The 19,012-nt window shown below is 36.4% G+C and overlaps 2 protein-coding genes across 3 annotated transcripts; one reads left to right on the forward strand and one right to left on the reverse strand.

The window, feature by feature from the left end:
- The first annotated feature begins 1,448 nt into the window (after positions 1–1,448).
- On the forward strand, positions 1,449–8,212 carry LOC136812146 (zinc metalloproteinase nas-14-like). The gene is made up of 10 exons (XM_067068617.1): positions 1,449–1,500; positions 1,707–1,844; positions 2,225–2,254; positions 3,452–3,610; positions 4,199–4,310; positions 5,336–5,456; positions 5,936–5,990; positions 6,388–6,478; positions 6,683–7,023; positions 7,599–8,212. Exons 1-10 carry the CDS (start codon positions 1,449–1,451, stop codon positions 7,946–7,948), a joined length of 1,449 nt encoding a protein of 482 aa, XP_066924718.1. The 3' UTR covers positions 7,949–8,212.
- Positions 3,581–18,924, reverse strand: LOC136812176 (solute carrier family 28 member 3-like). Of its 2 annotated transcripts, XM_067068657.1 has the most exons (10): positions 18,471–18,924; positions 17,536–17,677; positions 16,565–16,747; positions 15,343–15,504; positions 14,817–15,067; positions 14,409–14,577; positions 13,976–14,158; positions 9,605–9,785; positions 8,550–8,631; positions 3,581–3,743 (listed from the first exon to the last, which is right to left on the reverse strand). In XM_067068657.1, the coding sequence occupies exons 1-9, from the start codon at positions 18,893–18,895 to the stop codon at positions 8,561–8,563; spliced, it is 1,767 nt and encodes a 588-aa protein (XP_066924758.1). In that variant the 5' UTR covers positions 18,896–18,924; the 3' UTR covers positions 3,581–3,743; positions 8,550–8,560. The 2 variants fall into 2 exon arrangements, with proteins under 2 accessions (XP_066924758.1, XP_066924757.1); XM_067068656.1 differs by lacking the exon at positions 3,581–3,743 and having other exon boundaries at positions 8,351–8,631.
- Positions 18,925–19,012: the final 88 nt, after the last annotated feature.

Consider the following 19,012-nt stretch of genomic DNA (forward strand, 5'->3'; position numbering starts at 1 on the left):
AAAAAAAATGAAGATCTTGTAGAAAAGTACTATAACTATCATTTTCACTGAAGTGAATCCTTGATCATCGAACGTCATCACTGTCTATCGTGAATAGACTTTAGGCTACGTCATATCTTCCTTCGTTTCAAGCGTAAAAGTCCTAGTCTCTAAAAGAGTAAGGCCTAAAAGCCTGGAGCTATTTATTGTGTAGACTAATTTTATCCATGACTCCACCGGGGTCCTTCATTGCATTGAAAAAAACTACATGCGAAGTTTTAAAGTTGATAGGTGTATTCTATCATGTGTGGCAACAATGAAATAAAATGTTGAAAGCTTTCAAAATTGTTTTATGAAATATTACATTAAGCTTTTACGACAATGTCGATTTGCAAAAGATAAAGTATGCTTTTTGTAGTCATTATACAACGTGAGAATTTCTCAGGATAAACATGATGAAAATTAATTTGTAAGAATAGTGAAAAAGACGCCTGTTCTAATAGTGAACCCAACGCACGGGTATCATCTTACGATTTTTGACAATCCTTCATATATTCTCACCATGGTCAGTTGGCTCTATAATTGTGCTTTGAACTTATTGATTGTGACACTGGAGAATAGATGCGGGAAAATAACATCATAACCTATTTAGGTATTCAAATCTTGGACTTTCCTTCAGTCCAGCGTGACTTCGCAAAAATCGACTAAACATGTCAGATCATTGTAATCGCAATAAGAGTGTGATGCTGAAAGCGAATGAATGATAATCGGTAAAGACCAGGGCAAACCGGTCCAACATTTCAAAAAAAAAAACGTTTTGGATGAAGTTTGTTCGCCATCAAACATTTGATCCAATATTTGCGGCAAGAAAAGCTAATGTTTTTATATTTTCATCCAACATTTCATCCAACATATTTTTCCAATGTTGGATGAAATGATGGACTGATTTGCCCCGGAGAAAGATATACTGTAGTCAGATGTAAAATAAACTTCACAAGAAAGAAAATGGATAATCACAATGCTTATAGAAAACTGACAACGATGATGAGCATGAGTTCATCAAAGCTTTCTGCGTACGATTAAAGTGAATCAACTTCCACAAAACCTACAATCAAAGAAACGTTGAGTAATATAATTATAGTGATGCAAAAGGTCACCGGTAACGTGCAATCTCCTCTTCAATTGAGAAATCCATGCTATATAAGATGGTTTACAAATTTTCGCAAAGACATTATCCAGCATTTGGTGTTGCTTTTTGTGCAGGTTAACGTAACAAGGTTGTTGGAAGTATTGGTTAATGATTGGCTCATCATTTTTTGTGAAAATAAAATCTAGGTTGTAAGCCAGCATTGGAGGAGCTGATCGACCGATTACTTGGTGAAATCAAGAATCTCTTTCAATATTACCTAGTATTGGGCATTTTGGTTGATAAACGTCAGACATAGCATATAAGATATTCTTCACCAACAATGGCATTGAAAATGATGATTTTTATCCTAGCTGTAAATCTGCTGCAGTGCGGTAAGTGATTTCTTTGCGACCAACAGTCCTTCAAAAATAACGTCTTTGAGCATTTAGAATATAGTTTACAACCTCCAAAGATGGAGTTAACATTTCAAAAAATGATTGGATGATAGATAATTTTAAAGTAGGGAGACCTATAGATTCGATTGATGAATTGGAATTCATGTTTGAATTTACTTCGAAAGAACATTCATTAATTTTAGTGATTAATTGCGCACCAACCACCACAACAACTACCTCCGCAAAAGCGACACACGAACCACCATCCCTAAGTGCTTTTGATCGAATCGCAAACGTAAATTCACAACAACAACAACCAAATGACGATCCAAAAGAAAACAGTAAGAGAATATTAGTCACAACAAACATCAACACAAAGGATTTTCTCTTTCACCCGGAGCTTGGTGAATTAAAAAAAAACATTGTTAGCTGCAAGATTGTAGCCAGAGGGCTGAGTGATTTGTTAAGTGGGGTGATAATTTCTAATAACCTCCCATTGGGGTGGCCAGTGGGTGTATCCTTCTGGATTACATCGCCAGCAGTGCTTCAAATTTTAGTAGAAGAGCAATTTCGCAAGTGTATACGAAAAAAGTAAGAGCCATATATATCTCTTTCAAATTTTTAAATTAAAGGTTCTTTTGAAAGCGTCTATTTAAGTGACTCTTCCTTCGACTGAAAACCCTGAAAATATTTACCTATATCATTTTAATCTTTATCTTAGATGGGGGACAAAGTGCTGCGTCACACCCTGGTAAGTAGAAATAGCAAAAAAAGCTGCTTTCCCAGTTAGTTATACGATCCCATGATCGTACAAGGATAATGTCCTCTAAAGGTTCTCAAAGGCCTCGAAAATACTTCAAGATCAAACATCAAAGCCCTACCCTAATTATTCATAAAAGTTCATAGACAATAATTTGGTATTACTGAAGGTATTACGCATGGTTTCTTCAGTGCAGAATTTCATTGTTTTGAGTAAATCTGTTATCCCTATTACTGCAAGTTTGAAGATCTAAAAAATACATAAACAGGCAATTAACATTTTTCTCTTGACCATTTTAGCAATTAAGTTTAGGCCATATCGTGAACTATTTGATTACCCCTTTAACATCGAGACAGATTGTTTCTCCATCTTAATTCTAAATCCTCCATGACCTTAAGCTTGACGAAAAAATTTCTGCCTCGATATAAGTGATGGGATTATTTTGTCAATCTGTTACTTAGTAGCAATAAAAATCGATTGTACTTTGTAAAATCTGCCCTTAAGATAAACAATTTGTTTGTTAATTAAAAGTCAAGTGCTTAAACGATGGGTCAGCCATTATTCAATTAAAGTAAAAGGTAATGATTATACAAAAAGATCATCGTTTTTAATTACGTCATTTTTGATAAATTGTTATACAAATTCTGAAAATGGATCCTGATAAATCAAAACTGTTAGAGTGAATGATTAATTGATTACGAATAATTCTATCATATCCACCTGTTTTACTGCGTATTTGGCATTTTGTTTAATCATTCCGTAAGCTGGGAACTTCAAACGAGTCTTTTTATAGTTTAATTTGTAACAGCTTTCCAGTCAAATCAGTCCATATGAAATACTGTATATCTGTCAATCGTCCCCCTTGTGAACTTCTAAGCTTAACCGTGCACTAAGATAGCGGTGCAATTATCACACCGGTAATGCCTGACTATACCCCAGAGGCACTGACCTTGGCAGCTGACGAGGAGCCGTTAGAGTTTGAAAACTCAGATATAAGTGTTTTGTAAATTTGGGACCCTGTCAGAACGAAAAAAGTTCTTCCATTTTCACCCTAAAAGTGGCAAAAGTCCCCCCCCCCTCCCGGGTGACTGAGTCATAGAGTTCATAGCATGGAAAGAAAAAATGAATCTTTTGTCACAAACTGTGAACTGATTTTCAATTCAAAATTCAACTTTCCATACAATTTAGGTCGATCCTTGTTCCAAGCAGACATTGTATTAACACCAGAATTGCGAAAATATTTACGACAGCAAGATAACAGAAATCCAACGGGGAAAGTTGCTGACGTGGTGCAGACAAGAAAATGGCCCAATGCTGTCGTTCCTTATGTTTTCAAGTCTGGATTTGGTAAGTAAACTGATTCAAGTAGCAATTAAACTAAAAACATGTTCCATAGGGGAATTCTCCAATCAGCCTAGTTCACTGACATGAATTGACCGTAGCATAAAGGTAGACCATCCAGCTTGATGACTGCCAACTGCTAAGTAAAGAAGTTGAAGAAATTTAAGGTAAGGAATGACACCGTCCTCCACAAACTGTGTAGTTAAATGGAAAGGAAACCTTTTAATAGCCCTCTACTACACCCCATCGCTGGGACCCCAGCCCCACTGTGAAATTGGGTAAAAAATTCGTCCCCAGGGAGAAAATACCCTGGAATTTCAGCCCAACTTGGAAATTGACTTTGATTTTATCTCCACTTGAAATTCAATGTTTAAAAATTGCACTCTAAAACCATCCACACTGGATTTTTGAGCCTTGGAACAAAGTAATTGCTCTCCCCATTGGGATTTCAATAGGACTTTGTATCCTCGCCGATATGAAGTTCCACTGGGCTGTGAGACAGGGGTGTTCTACTAAAGGGATGTACAGCAGGACTGTTTTATCCAACTTTAGAATCTTTAGAAATATCAACATTATACTATGTTTTCTACACAGCTTATGGTGATGTCACTCGTCGAGCGATGGCGGATATTGAAAAACATTCGTGTATTCGTTTCAAGAAGCGAACAAATGAAGCTGGATATATTCAATTCGTCACCAGTAGAGGGTATGTAAGAAAGCTTTTGAATCCTGAATTATTATTTTCAGGTTATATTTTTGGGTTGAAAAGTGTAAAAACAAAGCTTCTCCTTATTTGAAACCAGCATTTTGGATAGCTTTTATTGGAAGAGTGTATTTGATAACTCTGGGTGTGACCCATTGAGTTTAAAGCCCGAAGGGCTAGAGTTCAATCTCTTATACACCTGACATAGATTAAGGGGACCCCCGGGAGAGTGTTTGGTTAAGTCCTGTACGGGTGCCAAAAACCCCCGTAGCGCTGTTTCTTCAACTTTTCAGGACTTCGGACCCCTTTTTTCGGAATCTTCACCCAAAAAAACATAAAGTATCAAAACCTGGCGAGAAACTTTGACGTTCGGTCTTATTCCTTGGTCAGATAGACAAGACCTACGTTAAAAATATTTCACCCTCAATTTTGGCACTTCTTAAGAATAATTGACCCTCTCATCCGAAGTACACTATTCTTATAAAAAAAAGCGTTTAATTCTTAGAGCATTTAGAAGATTTGACCAATTGTTTGTCGTAAAACGGCTGATTCAATAACGCCAACGCGCTTTATGATGAAATCATAATGAAATTATAGCGCATCCCGACGCACACATATCATTATAACCTGGTTGTCCGAGAATAAAATCGGGGAAAAAAATGTTTGAAGGTGGGCCAAAGGGTGGGCCAAGGGTAGGCCATATGGCCCGGGCCAGAGAGGTGGGCCAGGTTTTCTACCTACCCTAGAATTTGTTGGCTTCAAATCCTACCAAGGAGATTGACTTTTAGCCCTTTGGGCTTATACTTCATTGGTGTGACCTACTATTCATGATAATTGCAATGTGTTCATAACTTCCCAATCTTTCAGGACCTTTCAGAAATCGGAATGTCTAGTTTTTGAAATTAGATACTGGAAGATCTTAAGCAAAGATTCAATTAGCCTGTCCACAAGACCTGAATTAATATCGAATTTTTTGAAAATTAACAGCCTTTAATTAAAATTGATTTATTGTATTTATATTATCATAGATGCTGGTCATCGATTGGATATTACGGTGTGCAACAAGAAATTTCAATTGGACATGGGTGTGGTTATAAGGGCGTTGTTATCCATGAAATTTTTCATGGCCTCGGATTCTTTCATGAACAGGTAAGATATTTCTAAAAATTTAAAAAGAGGCGTGATATTGATGTTTGTTAAATGTACATTGTTTTGACGCTACCCAGCCGGCACACAACGTCAAAACAACGTCCATTTGACATTCATAACGTTCAAATAACGTTATTTGAACGTTAAAACAACGTTGTGTGCCAGCTGGGTAAGTACCTGATCATAGGCGGTTTTAGACCACGTCGAACTTATCAGAAGAAGAGATTTGTAATTATAATTTTATTGTCTTTTAACGAGCGTTGTACTCCTTCGCATGTCTTAAACCCGCCAGTGCCTGATAACACTTTTTTATTTGACTGTAGAAAAATTTGGATATTTTCATATTCTGCAGAGAATCCTGCATCTGAGAGGCTCTTACTTTCAATTTTTAAAAAACACACTATCTTTGTCAATCATCCTTCAAGCTGTGCTCTCAAATGTCTGTTTAGATGATAACAAGGCTCTTTATTTTTTATTAGGCACGATTAGATCGAGATGATTATATCAGAATTAACTGGAAGAATATCATGGAAGGTAAAAACTTTCGTTCACAATTTCACTTTCATGCTCATTTTTCTTTCTCATATCAGTTTGTTTTTTATTAGCAATTCATGATATTCATGGTGTAATGTTTCATACGGAAGTACCCAAAATAGCCCGGGCGTTTGCTACTAGTTTTATTGCTTGAATTCAAAATCAGTGGCCTCCGTATAAAACATAATGTCATGAATATCATGAATATAAACAATAAACTTAAGATAAAGAAGGTTGCAGTTTTAATGGACTACTCCCGTTTTACATCAGGCACATATTTCATACCTGACCACGTGCCTCCTATTGCAAGCAATATTAACCTTTGGGTTAATTCGAGAAATGACTATAGAAGATTTGTGTCATATAAAACTTTTGGATAAACTTTCTTTATTTCTAGGTATGGAGGGAAATTTCGAAAAACATGGAAAGAATGAGGCATGGGGAATGAATGAAAAATATGACAAAAAATCTGTGATGCATTATGGGAAGTAAGTAAAAAGACAGTATCGTAAATCAATACCATAAGGATGAATAATTCAGAAATGATGGAACAATCGCCGCTGATAACTGAACTCCTGCTCCTTCCGATGTTCCATTTAGTTTGAAAATAGTCGAGCCAGCTTACCGTAGACCCCGTGAGAATATCTTAAAAGCTGTCTAAAGGGTCAATTTTAATTCATCTTTCTCTTCAGCTATGCATTTGCAGTTAACTGGAATCAAATGACCATCATTTCAAAATCTGATTCCAAAGAAAAGCTGGGTCAACGAGAAGGGATGTCTGAGATTGATATCCGACAGCTCAATAAATTGTATTGTTCTAATGGTGTAAGATCGACAACAACCACCCCTACATCGACAACGACCACTTCTACAACGACAACGACCACTCCAACAACGACAACGACCACTCCAACAACGACAACGACCACTCCAACAACGACAACGACCACCCCTACAACGACAACGACCACCCCTACAACGACAACAACCACTCGTAAAACAACTGTGACCACCACAACACAGCCAAAGCCAAGTATGTGTTTTTACTTCAGTGAGAGAAATTTCAATTTTTCAGCAAAAAAGGTTCTCCAACGTACCGGGGCAATAGCGCCATGAGGCAAACAAAGAATTCAAAAGAAATTGTATTAAGTGTTTAATTTTCAATTTACATATCGCTTGGGAAGTAGCTGAGGATTGAGTCAAGTATATCTAGGGTTTGGCATGAAATATATTTTGGCTAACCGCCCGATATGTTTTTGGGGAGAATTGGTCTTTTTACTATAAAGCTTTCTGCTTCGTGTCAGATCGAAGGCTCTTGGTGTTGTTGCTCAGTTTCTACTATTTTAGACTTAGATAAATCCCGGAACGGAAAAGAACGAAGTTGACAAAAGGGGCACTCCACCCGTGACCAGCCTTGTATGAAAAGAATACACTTCAGCGAAATTAAAATTATAAACCCGGATTTAACGTTTCTTTGTTAAATCAAACATATTTATGTATATGTGAACGCATGATTCGGGATTTCAGGAGTTTCAATTTAGGTCAAAGTAGTCGTACAGCAGTATCCTTTATTAGCAAGGGAATAATTTATTAATTTTATTTCTACAGAATGTGCTGACACAATGAAATGCTGTCCGGTGTTAGCAACAAACGGTCTCTGCAAATCTTCACCTTACGTCAGAAAAAGTTGTCCGAAATCATGCGACCCAGAATGTTCTCCTAGCGCTGTTAAAACAACGACAACGACCACTCGAAAAACTACAACGACCACTCTACCACCAGCAACGACGACCACAAAACGGCCGGTTGGCAGCAAATGTCGAGATACCTATAGTAATTGTTCGGTTTGGGTCAAACATAATAAGCATTGCCCTTACGCAGAAGGCTGCTGTCGTGAAGGTAATTATGTCACATACATGAAGAAACACTGTGCAAAGGCTTGTGGGTATACATGCTGATGAAACACTGCGCAATGGCTTGTGGGTATAACTGCTGATGAAACACTACGCAATGGCTTGTGGGTTTAACTACTAAAGAAACCTTGCGCAAAGGCTTGTGGGTATAACTGCTGATGAAAAATACATTATAGTTTGAGAGAGGGACTTTGTTCAGCTGTTGCTGAGTGACTTGGAAAAGAGTTTGGGTCAGAAATTTCCAAACCAAACAATACCGAGGTATATTCAAAAGATTTAAAATTTGAATTTAGTCTCCTTTGTAGAGACAAGAAAAATTTTTTAGACTTATTTATAAAGATTAAGTTTTTATAAGACGAATCCATGCTTTCTTTAGCGCAGAAGCATCGATAGTGGAAATAATTCAGACTTTATCTTTAACCCATGATAGAAAGTGTCCCCCCCCCCCCGTTAACCCCAGCTGGCATTTAGTAAATTAGCATTTATGTTCCTAGATTTTGTAATTGACGATGAGAAGCATATTATGCGACGAAAATGTTACTTTTTAATTTAAATATCAACTAATATTTTTTATTTATCACCATATTTTATCAAACCCAATATAAATTTTTATACAAAAGATACATTATAAAATAAGTAAAGATACCTGATAACCAATTACGGCATTATTCTCGTCACATTCGTTGGCCCAGGGGTCGGTGTGACATCTAAATCTTTATAAAGCAAACCTGGAAATATGCCGGTTGAAAATTACAAAATTACATGCATATCCTATCGAATAGCGGATGCCATTGAAAAACTTTTCAGCATAATTACTGAACCAACTATAAAGAAAGCGAGATTTTTTAACAGTCAAGGAGCCAGTGAGAGGGGTACTAGGTTGGTGAGATATGAAGTAAAAGTTTGAAAATCGACTCTTAGAGAGACTGAATTTCGAAAATTGTTCAAATTGTAGTCCAAATTTCAAGAATTTATGACCCTTTCCGGGAGACGTGAAAAAGGGATCCTTATGGCTCATACATACCGGCATCTATTTTGCCTAAGTAACCCACCCCCCGGGAGGATATTGATAGTCCGTCCACTGTCATATTATTACAAGTACTTAATTTTCATTCTTTTTGATAGTCGAGAGAAAAGGTTTACATTTAAAATTTTGATATGATACTGAAATTTAAGTGATGTGTACAGTGAAACCACTTTCAAGTGATGGGTTAGTTCAATTACGCTGACAAGGTTTCCACTTGGTAGCAAAGAAAAGTACACTTAACCCTATTCAAACTAGGCTTTTAGGGGCGGTTCAAAACTAGGGGGCTGTCCCTGTACTACCCCTGATCTAGTGGGTCTTTTGGATGAAATTTGGCACACAAATTCTTTTTCATATGACGTAATTTTTGATAAAAGCTCTATTATTTCAGGAGCTATTAACATTAATTTGACCTCAGAACAGAAACAGCTCCCTCCCTAGTACGAATAGGGTTAAAGTGAATGAACTACAGTCTACTCCCTCCTATTAAAACCTCTACTATTCGAATCTTTCTATAATTCGAACTCAAATATTGGTCACATCAACTAGAAATTAGTATAAAATACTTTCTGTGATTCGAATCTTTCTCTAATTCGAAGAAAATCCTTAGCCCCTTGAAGATCGAATTAGAGAGAGTCAACTGTTACATGATATCAATTACATTTCTTGAATATTACCTGCAATTGAGGCTGTCATGAAACAAGCCAGCGTAGCGGCCACAAGTGCACGAAACACAAGCTGCGAAAAAATGGTTCTCTTCTCAGGTGCAATACCAGTTAAAACGCCCATAATCACGCCCATTGAACCAAAGTTCGAGAATCCACATAAAGCATATGTTGAAATGACTTCTGAGCGCACCTGAAATATGAATCATAATATTCCCATTATAACGATACTGTACACTTTCAATTTTACAATACCATCAAAAGACTTTCCTTCTGTAATGGCGATCTTCTAACAAATTTTCAAACATACTATGTATATTTGAATCTTTATTGCGAAGCAAATGTACATGAGCGAAGCAGTTTTGCTATCGTGTATGCGTACCTTTAACTTTCCATTCTTTCAACCATCTATAAGGCAGGAGATGGGAAAAACGTTTAGTATCTCCGAGTCGCGCGACAATGAATATTAAGGGGATAAAACATGAAGGATATTCCCCGAAATGATAGAGAAAATTATCTCCACTACATTAAATTTGACGTATTCGAATTTGAAACTCCGTGTATGACTACATGGCTCGTATTCAATCGAGCTCCGAGCGAGAGAACAGTAGAGTGGCTTTTTTTGAGACGGACAACGTTATTTTTAAAGGCACGTCGCGCGAAAACATCCCTGCGGTGCTCTATTCTCCTTGCAGATCGGGGAACGTCGCCCGGTTCGGAAGGGTATTGATGATTAGACCATACTGGTTTCTAGCCGTCAAAACATTAAAGATGGCGGCAACAAATGGACAACAAATACTGCTCCTCGGTTATTTTTCTTCGATTTTCATGCTTCAATTGGATCATGTTTTTTGTCTGATTGGCACAAGAAATGGTGGATGATAAAGTTTTCTTATTATCCCTCCCTGGATTCGATGTTTTGTTTCAATTCTGTTGGTTTGGAATGAGAGATGCATTTTCTTGAAAAAACAGACATGTTTGCCAATTTTGACAACAAACTAACTTGAATTGTGCCTGTACATGTAAATGAATTGTAACAGGGCAAGTGACTGATTATTTTTGGAGAAATCTGACCATGTTGTGCCTGAAAATGAAACACTTGCAGCTTTAAAAAACTCTGACTGAGGTTCCTTGGCTTGCCTTGATTCATTTTGTTGTTTGGAAAAATTTGAACCTGGAGCAAAATTAACTATAGATTGAATTTTACTTGGTGCTTCTTCTACAACAATGACACCCAACTGGTAATTGAAACCTCTTTGAGGGGGAAATTATATACGGTAGCGGCTTATTTCCAACTTTTGAAGCTGACAACCACAGCCAGGCGCGGCCTGATGAATAATGTTATGTCAACCTCTGAAAAAGTAAGCTAATCGTAAAGACATTGAATATGGATATAAACAATTGGAAATCACCTTACATAACTTCTTAAATTAAAAACTTTCATCGTAAACTTTGAAATTATCTTCCGTTTTGATTAAAATGTGGAAAACGTGTCGTGAAATATGAAATTATCTTCGGAATGGGTTCAAAATATGGAAAACTTTTGTAGCGAACCATGAACTTTTCATTTGCATGCGTTCAAAATTTGGAAAACTTTTGTCATGAGAACATGCAGCTTGCTGGAAAAAATTTGTTTTGCTATTTTTGATAACTTTAAGATCATTGAAATAGAAAAGATAACTTTTATGTACACAAACAGTATGAAGTAATCTCTATGTATCACGTAGTAATGCACAAACTTTTTTGCTGATAAGGCCTACTCAAATTTTCAATGGGATTTAATTTTGCGGATTTTTGGGGATGACACCCAAATCCGTGAAATCCGCAAAATTTAATCTCCACAACAGTTTATCGCATTTAACTGCATTTAAGTATATATAGTCTAGAAGTATAAAACCTTCAACTACTCAAAATGGAAACAATAAAGACAAAACTCACAAGACAAAAGGGAAATTGACCGTTAATTCATATTGTCTATCTATATAGTGACTTCATTTTGAAGGAAATTTAATTGAAATTTTTGGTAGAAAGACAAAACCCAGTTACCCTATATGGAAATTGCATGATGCGCTGAAAGTAATTTTTCAAAGAGTAAGCCTTGCGCCAAAACGTGCCAAAAACTGGTACCAACATTGAGTTTCTTACAGAAGGTTTGGTGAGTGAGACATGCCAATGAGAATATACTATGACTAACATGAACTGATTCATTCTCGTGGACATTTGAAGCACAGTGTTACAGCAAAAAAATGGTTGAGCATAGGGGAGCAGCGAGCAGAAAAATATAAACAGAAGCGGAACAGAAGCGGAACAAAAGCTGAAAAACGACGGATTATGGAGTATTTGATGCTATTTTGTGAATAATTCTTTACGCCAATATTGAAGCTTTAGCAAACTTTGAAAATGCTGTTTATGCCACTGTGCCAGAACGGTACTTCGATGTGTATGTACGCCGAAGATTTTCAGCCTTAGTTACCTGAATTCCAGACTGGGACAACACATTTCAAGCTTCTAAGAAAAGCTTATTATTACACACGCTATTGGAGTAATTTCAATTTGAATTGTTTTGTCACATATTATGAACAGACTCAAACACTCTCTCTACTAATACCACCACTGCACACTGTACCGTGTTGATGTTGAACGCATGAGCGTGAAAAGGTTTTAACCATGTTGACGGTGGTTACAACGGGACACGGTATCTGAAATTCCCTTGGCCTTTATTTTCAAAACATATGGATTGAAGACAAGATGAATCTGTTTTTATGGGAGCGAAACAAACACACTTGTTGAAATAAAAAGTCTGGCACTACTTTAATTGGATCAATTTCCGCAGGAATTACCTTAAGAGTATGAATTTATGCGAGGATAAATTAATGCAGGATTAATTAATGCAGGATTAATTGATGCAGGATTAATTAATTAGGCCCTAATTCGCATTATTTAAGTTTGGCAATTCTTCAGCCATTCACATTGATTAATTCCGCATATTAATTTATTCTACCATTAATTTATACTCACGGTTGGGCATCCAGCACTATCCACAAAATTTAAGCTTTTCGCAAGGACTTATTTTCATGTTTTCCCACGTAAAGTTATTTTCAAAAAGTGATGAAATAAGTTTTGGTATTTTTATATATTAACAGTCATTTCGTTGAAGAATCTCCGCTTTCTTGCTTGCCAGGGAAGTGGAAGTGGATTACAGCAATAGAAAAAAAATTGTGTACAGTGGCGGATTAGATGATGTTTTAATATTTTCATGGTGACTAATTTTTGCTGAAGGCCCCTTTTCAGATTTTCTTAGGATTTTATTTTATGGTCTTTAGTAAATAAGAACAAAGGCTGTGAAATCCGGGAAATTTAATCCCTGAAATTTAATACCTTTATTAAAAGTATCTGATTCAACTGCCAATTTTGAGAGCAACTATCAAATCTTTAGTAATCATGAAGAAAATTTATTCAAGCAAACTGAAAACTTTTTGCAGAAACACGTATAAACATTGTTAAAGTTTTTCAGATAATTTTCAGTAACCTTTGATACAAATAAATTATATCTACAGTATGCCACCAGTCCAAAGTTACTTACTTTTTAAATTTCAAATCAAATGAATGAAATTGTATTCAATTTCATTTTGGAATTCACCTTTAATCTGCATTATGTATTCTTATTGGGAGGGAAGCACTTTCAGTTTCACAGTACACATTCTTATATTTGGGTTTTCAAAAGTGATTTTTATCTGGTGATTGAAGAAAATCAACTTTGATATCATTCTAGTTCTTAACATGTTGCGAAACCTGTGGTTTTAATTTAGGTCACTTTGCATCAGAAAGTGTAGATTTAACATGCTTGTTTTTTTTGGATTGACACTTTCGTTATGTATGGATCTTATTGAGGAAATTTTACAACCGCATCGGCTCGTGTTTTTTAACTTTAACTAGTAACATTGAGCACTTTTTATGAAGACTCATTTCACCAATTTATAGTCTGATTATGATTCCCGTGCTCTCTTCATGGCTAAGTTCCTCTGGGCTAATATTTATAGCAAAATATTGGACTCGCTTTCATTCTGAAAAATGGAGCTGCCCTTGACCAAATGGCTATTTCAAATGTACTTTCTTTTGAGTTTTTTTAGTCCTGGTTCCTCCGGGCTGGGTATGCTCTGCGCCTCTGCAGGGCATTTTTAGCCATGGCTAATTGCTAGTAATAAAGAGTTCTTATAAAAAATAGAAATTGCCGCGGGAGAGTGGATTGGAAAGATAGTGAACATATAGAAAAATAGATCCTATTGCAAGTTTTATCTGCAGCGAAATACAACGACGTGGTTTACTAGTCAAGGTTTTAAGGGATCTAAATCAAGATCAAAGTTATAATCAGAGTAAACATACAGAAAGCTGCAGTCCACCAGCGATCTGAAATTTTCGATTCTTGATCATTGCAGAAAGTTGTTTGTAGGCGATGAACTCAGTGAGGAACGTCTTGGTGCCCAACATTTCACCGACGTGGAAAGAATCTTGATATTCCACACCCATTAAGTATGCGAACGGCATGAAAAGGTATGAACAAAGAAACTGAAAATGAAAGAGAAAAAGAAACATAAAAGTTAGCTTTTACTATTAGGGAAAATTAATTTTCAAAATATTCTAAATTAATTTTGTTTCCTGTATAATGTAGCATCATCATCATCGTCGCGCTGAACGAGGAAAAGAGGTCAAAATCGCAGACCCTACTTACGAAACCACAGGTTTTAAGGAGCACGAAACGGTTTGAGGATGCCAGGTAGCCTAGGTTAATTTTTCACTATGATTATCAGAAAAATACCTCGAAAGAGAGCTGTGGGCAATCCACCATCGAGCCCAGCCAAGATAAAAGCCCGTTGAACAATGACACAATGGAAACAAAAGCAATCATCATGACAACTACATTAACAATGATAGGTATTGAAAGTGAGGCTCCAACTGCAATCGCTTCGAAAATGTTGCGCTCCTCTCTGAAGTGAAAAAAAAAGAAGTTTTTTGTATTACGAGATTAGGGTTTAACAAAAATAGGATAAACATCCCTTCTCCGTCCCTTCAAATCCTGACACGCGACGTTATCTTAACTTGTCTTTTTATGTTATCAATATGTAGCCAAAGGACAAAATCTAAACTTTCAATCGCGAGATAAATACTTATTTTGAAATCTGAAAGAAACTTTAAATTTTGATATGTGAAAAAATAATGGTTTTACGTTGCCTCAGTTTTCACTTCGCCAACAAATTCAGGTTCTTCTGTTTCAGGGTACATTAATTTAGACATTGCCAGCGCAGCGGGTGCACTCATTACTGAAGCGGAAAGCAGATGCGACGCCGAGACGCCGAAGATGATATACAAAGCCATCAAAGAGCCGGCAATAGTTGCCAGTCCACCGGTCATCAATGCATGGAGCTCTGATTTTGTCATTTTAGGGATGAAGGGGCGAATGAGAAGAAGAGACTCTGTCTAAAAGGAAGAGAAAAATGAGCAAATTGATTTAACAAGAAACTGCAGCATTTATTATATGGTTTGTTTTCAAACAGACAATATTGTGCATGTCTGTAAGTCTGCCCCCCTCAACCCCCGTTCCCGTTACACGAACATTTTTTTAAAAACCGATACGAACTCTAGAATACTCCATCATGAATTTTGAACTCCCATTTTATCCACCACTGATGCTACAAAAATTGATCAACATTCAAGTAAAGAGTTTCAACGGTAAAAAAACAAAAAATTGATACCTGACCCAAAAAGATATTTCCAGCTGTATTAACTGATTCTGTAGCCGTTGCTCCCATGGTAATTTGGAGTATCCAGGCTAATTTATTGATGATGACTTGCATGAAACCGAGGTAGTATAAAACATATGTTAAAGATGAGAAGTATGTGATGATCGGTAATACCTGTCGAGAAAAGGTTTCTTTTTTTGCATTGACGAAAATATATCATATTTCACATACACGTTTTTTTTTTTTTAAGAAACACACTTTTAAGAAACACGAGGCTCAGAATGCTTAAATACTAAGAAACATCTAAGAAACATGGTGAGGCTGAGATTGAGAAAGTAACATTTTAAACTCGGTTTTTTTAGAACCTTCCATTCTTTGCATGAAAAATAGGCTGATTATGTCAAAAAGTTTAGAAACATGTAAGAAACATTTAAGGCTCAAAAGGCCGATTTCTTAAGAAACATTGAGGCTGCTTGGTAAAACTAGTTTCTTAAAAAAAAAAAACGTGTAGTTTGGCACCCCTCTTTTCAGAATGGGGGAGTCGATTTTTCTGGGGGCCTTTGTATAAGAGGGGGTACCAAGTTTGCCAAAAAATTTAGGGAAGGGGGGATGGGAATGTAGGTGGGATCAAATAAGAAACGGGGGTTTGGAGATTTATTGGTCAATATATAGGGGGAGTGAAATAAACCTAGGGGGGTTCATACCCCTCTACAAACTATGTTCCAGTCTCTATAGGGACCGAAAACTAAGTGGTGGGTTTTAGAAAGTCTAAAACCCATTGGAGTTGAAGATATTCTCTTAGCTCGAAAGTTGATCGTAGTCGTTGTTTGGGTCTCAAAAGCGAAAGGATACTAACAAAAAGGAATGGAGTCTAGGGAAGTCAACCAGGAATAGATATAGGTTGAACTCTCTAATGTATATTGTTAATGACTTATTAGCCTGTAACGAGACCCATGATATACATTAGCGAGTTCATGTATTTACACTTTAGAGGTCGGTAAAGTGACTGAAACGATTTGGAAAAATCAGTAGTTTTGACCTGCAAAATCGTGATGTACCGTCGTCCTCAGTCAGGCAGGCTGTAGACAAATTAGAATCTCACCGTCTCCGTCGCAGAAAAACACACATAAATGAGCTCGATATTCTTATCTTAACCGATAGGCTATCCAAAACACGTCTACAGGATAACTGAGCGCTCTCTAATACTTTACATGTTTTAACTGTTAAAACTTACGGCGAATGCGAAAACGTCAGATTTTCCAAATATCAATTCCGTGCCAGGGCCAGAAAATGAGAGTAAGATATTGATACGGTCACCAAGCCATTTGAAAACGTTGAATCCAATCTCTGTTCGCAAGATCAAAAGCCCGAAGAAGAATTGTAACGCAAATCCTGTAATAACAGGACGCCATTTGATCTAAGACATAATAACATACAGTCACAGTGGATGATATTTTAAGAGACCTGCCTGGTTTATTTATACCAGCAAGACTTTCAAAAACAATTTACCATAAAAACGATCCCAAAAAAAGTTAGTCTAATAGTGTAATGTTTCTAAAACTATTGACAACAAAAAAAGTCTTAATTTAAAAATCTCCCATTAAAGCAAGCACAGTTGACTTATTCTATTTTTAAGGAAACAAGAGTTTTCTTCGAATTGGAGAAAGATTCGAATTACGGGAGAGCATTTTTAGTCGACTTTCCAGCTGAGGAGACCAGTGTGTATGTTTGAATTACAGAAAGATAGGAATAAAAGAGGTTCGAATCCCAGCCGGCACACAACGTCAAAACAACGTCCATTTGACATTCATAACGTCCAAATAACGTTATTTGGACGTTAAAACAACGTTGTGTGCCAGCTGGAATTAGTGAGAGCTGACTGTATCGGATTGAAAGCGGTTGAATAAAGTAATGCTCTGGAATTACTACTTGAAGCCTGACTTATTACTAGATTCTCTTGTTTCCTAAATCTCCCTTCAAGAACATAGACAATGCGTATTAGGGTGATGGCAAGGTCGTTTTCTTTTGACCAACTTACCTGATCACGGGGGTTTTTAAATAATAATCATATGGGGAATAAGATGGGAGGGGTTGTGAGGCTTGACTGTGACTTAGAAATTTGGCTAAATTTTTAGGCGTTTTCAGTTTAATAACATGATCATTGGGGATGAACCCCTAAGTTTGAAATTTGATATCTTTACTCACCCGATCACGTTGTTTTGAGAACAAGAATCCAATGAGAATATAAACCAACAAACCAGCCAATGAAATCAATCGTCCAGGATCTTTTCTCGTATCCCAACAAATCCAAAAGATTAGAAAACCAACCAATGCCAGGCATCCTATCCTATGACAGAACAAAACAAGTTTCCGTTAGGAGCAACCTAAAATACTTTTTCTGCTAGTTAAACCTAATATGTATATCCCAACGGATGATTAGGCCAGTTGGCACTCGATCTGTTTAACCTTCCTCCCCAGTTTCTTCGTATGTACGAAAAAAATTTGGGTTTTAAAATTCGACACTTACATTGCAGTGAAAAGTTAGCAAAAACTGAACAAATTTGTGCAAAAAATAATGCCTTTTCTTGAAAAATATTGTCCATTTTAACCTATCATACTAGGGTCCCCCCTGGAGACTGTTTCTGTTCTGGGATGAAACTAATGTTATTAGCTCCTGAAATGATAGAACTTTTGGCATGAATCTTTTTGTAAATGTCTAACTTTAATTTAGCTTCAAAACAATAAAAATTGACACCTAAAAATTTTCACACCTTGAGCATGATGACATTTCTGACAGTAAGGTGTCACAAAAATTGACAAATTTCCAATACAAATTTATTTTTTTTGTCAAATATACCGTTTAAGAACAATGGAAATTATCGGTTTTTGCTCACTTTGTGCATGATAAGTGACGTCATCAAAAAATCACTTATTAAAAAAAAATTACCACATATGATGACAAGGATCTTGTGTGCCAAATTTTATTCAAAAAGACCCACTAGATCAAAAGTTAAAGGGTGGTACAGGAACAGCCCCCCTCGTTTTAAATCGCCCCTAAAAGCCTAGTATGAATAGGGTTAAGGCAAAAATTATCAAACTTCCAAAAACAACTTGGAAAAAACCTTGCGAAATATAATTACCAATTCAATAATCTTTGATGACTATCCAGAGCAACAGCAATCGGTTTAAAGCATCGATTCCAAATGACTCTACCAAAGAATTTCTTGATCAACCAATAACACAAACAAAAGAATCCAAAAACAGTCACATAAATCAAATCTTTTGCTCTCTCAGCGTTCATCGTTACAGCAAAACAAAAATAAACTAAAAATCCAACCAAGAAGACTATACCTAAAGTTAGGACACATAATGCTTTATGAGCTTGAAAAAACTCGTTGATTCTCGTTTCTGCGAGGTTTAAAATGTCGTTTATCGGTGATAACCGAGTTCGAACGACCGATCTCGTAATTTCAGGAATGCTTTGATACGATTCTTTCTTCTCATTTTCTGGTAATTTCTCTTCGTTTTTTAGTGTCTGCATCTCAACTTCACCATGTTGATCCATTTCTATTATGTTACTTTCTAGAATATGAAATTTCTATGGGAATAAATTGTATAGATTTGAAATTCAAATTGTATTTCATCTTGTCCAAAGTTTTAAGGGGAAATGAAGTATTTTAGG

The sequence above is a fragment of the Clytia hemisphaerica genome, unplaced genomic scaffold (genome assembly GCF_902728285.1).
Source record: "Clytia hemisphaerica strain Z4C2 unplaced genomic scaffold, Clytia hemisphaerica genome assembly, whole genome shotgun sequence".
NCBI lineage: Eukaryota > Metazoa > Cnidaria > Hydrozoa > Leptothecata > Clytiidae > Clytia > Clytia hemisphaerica.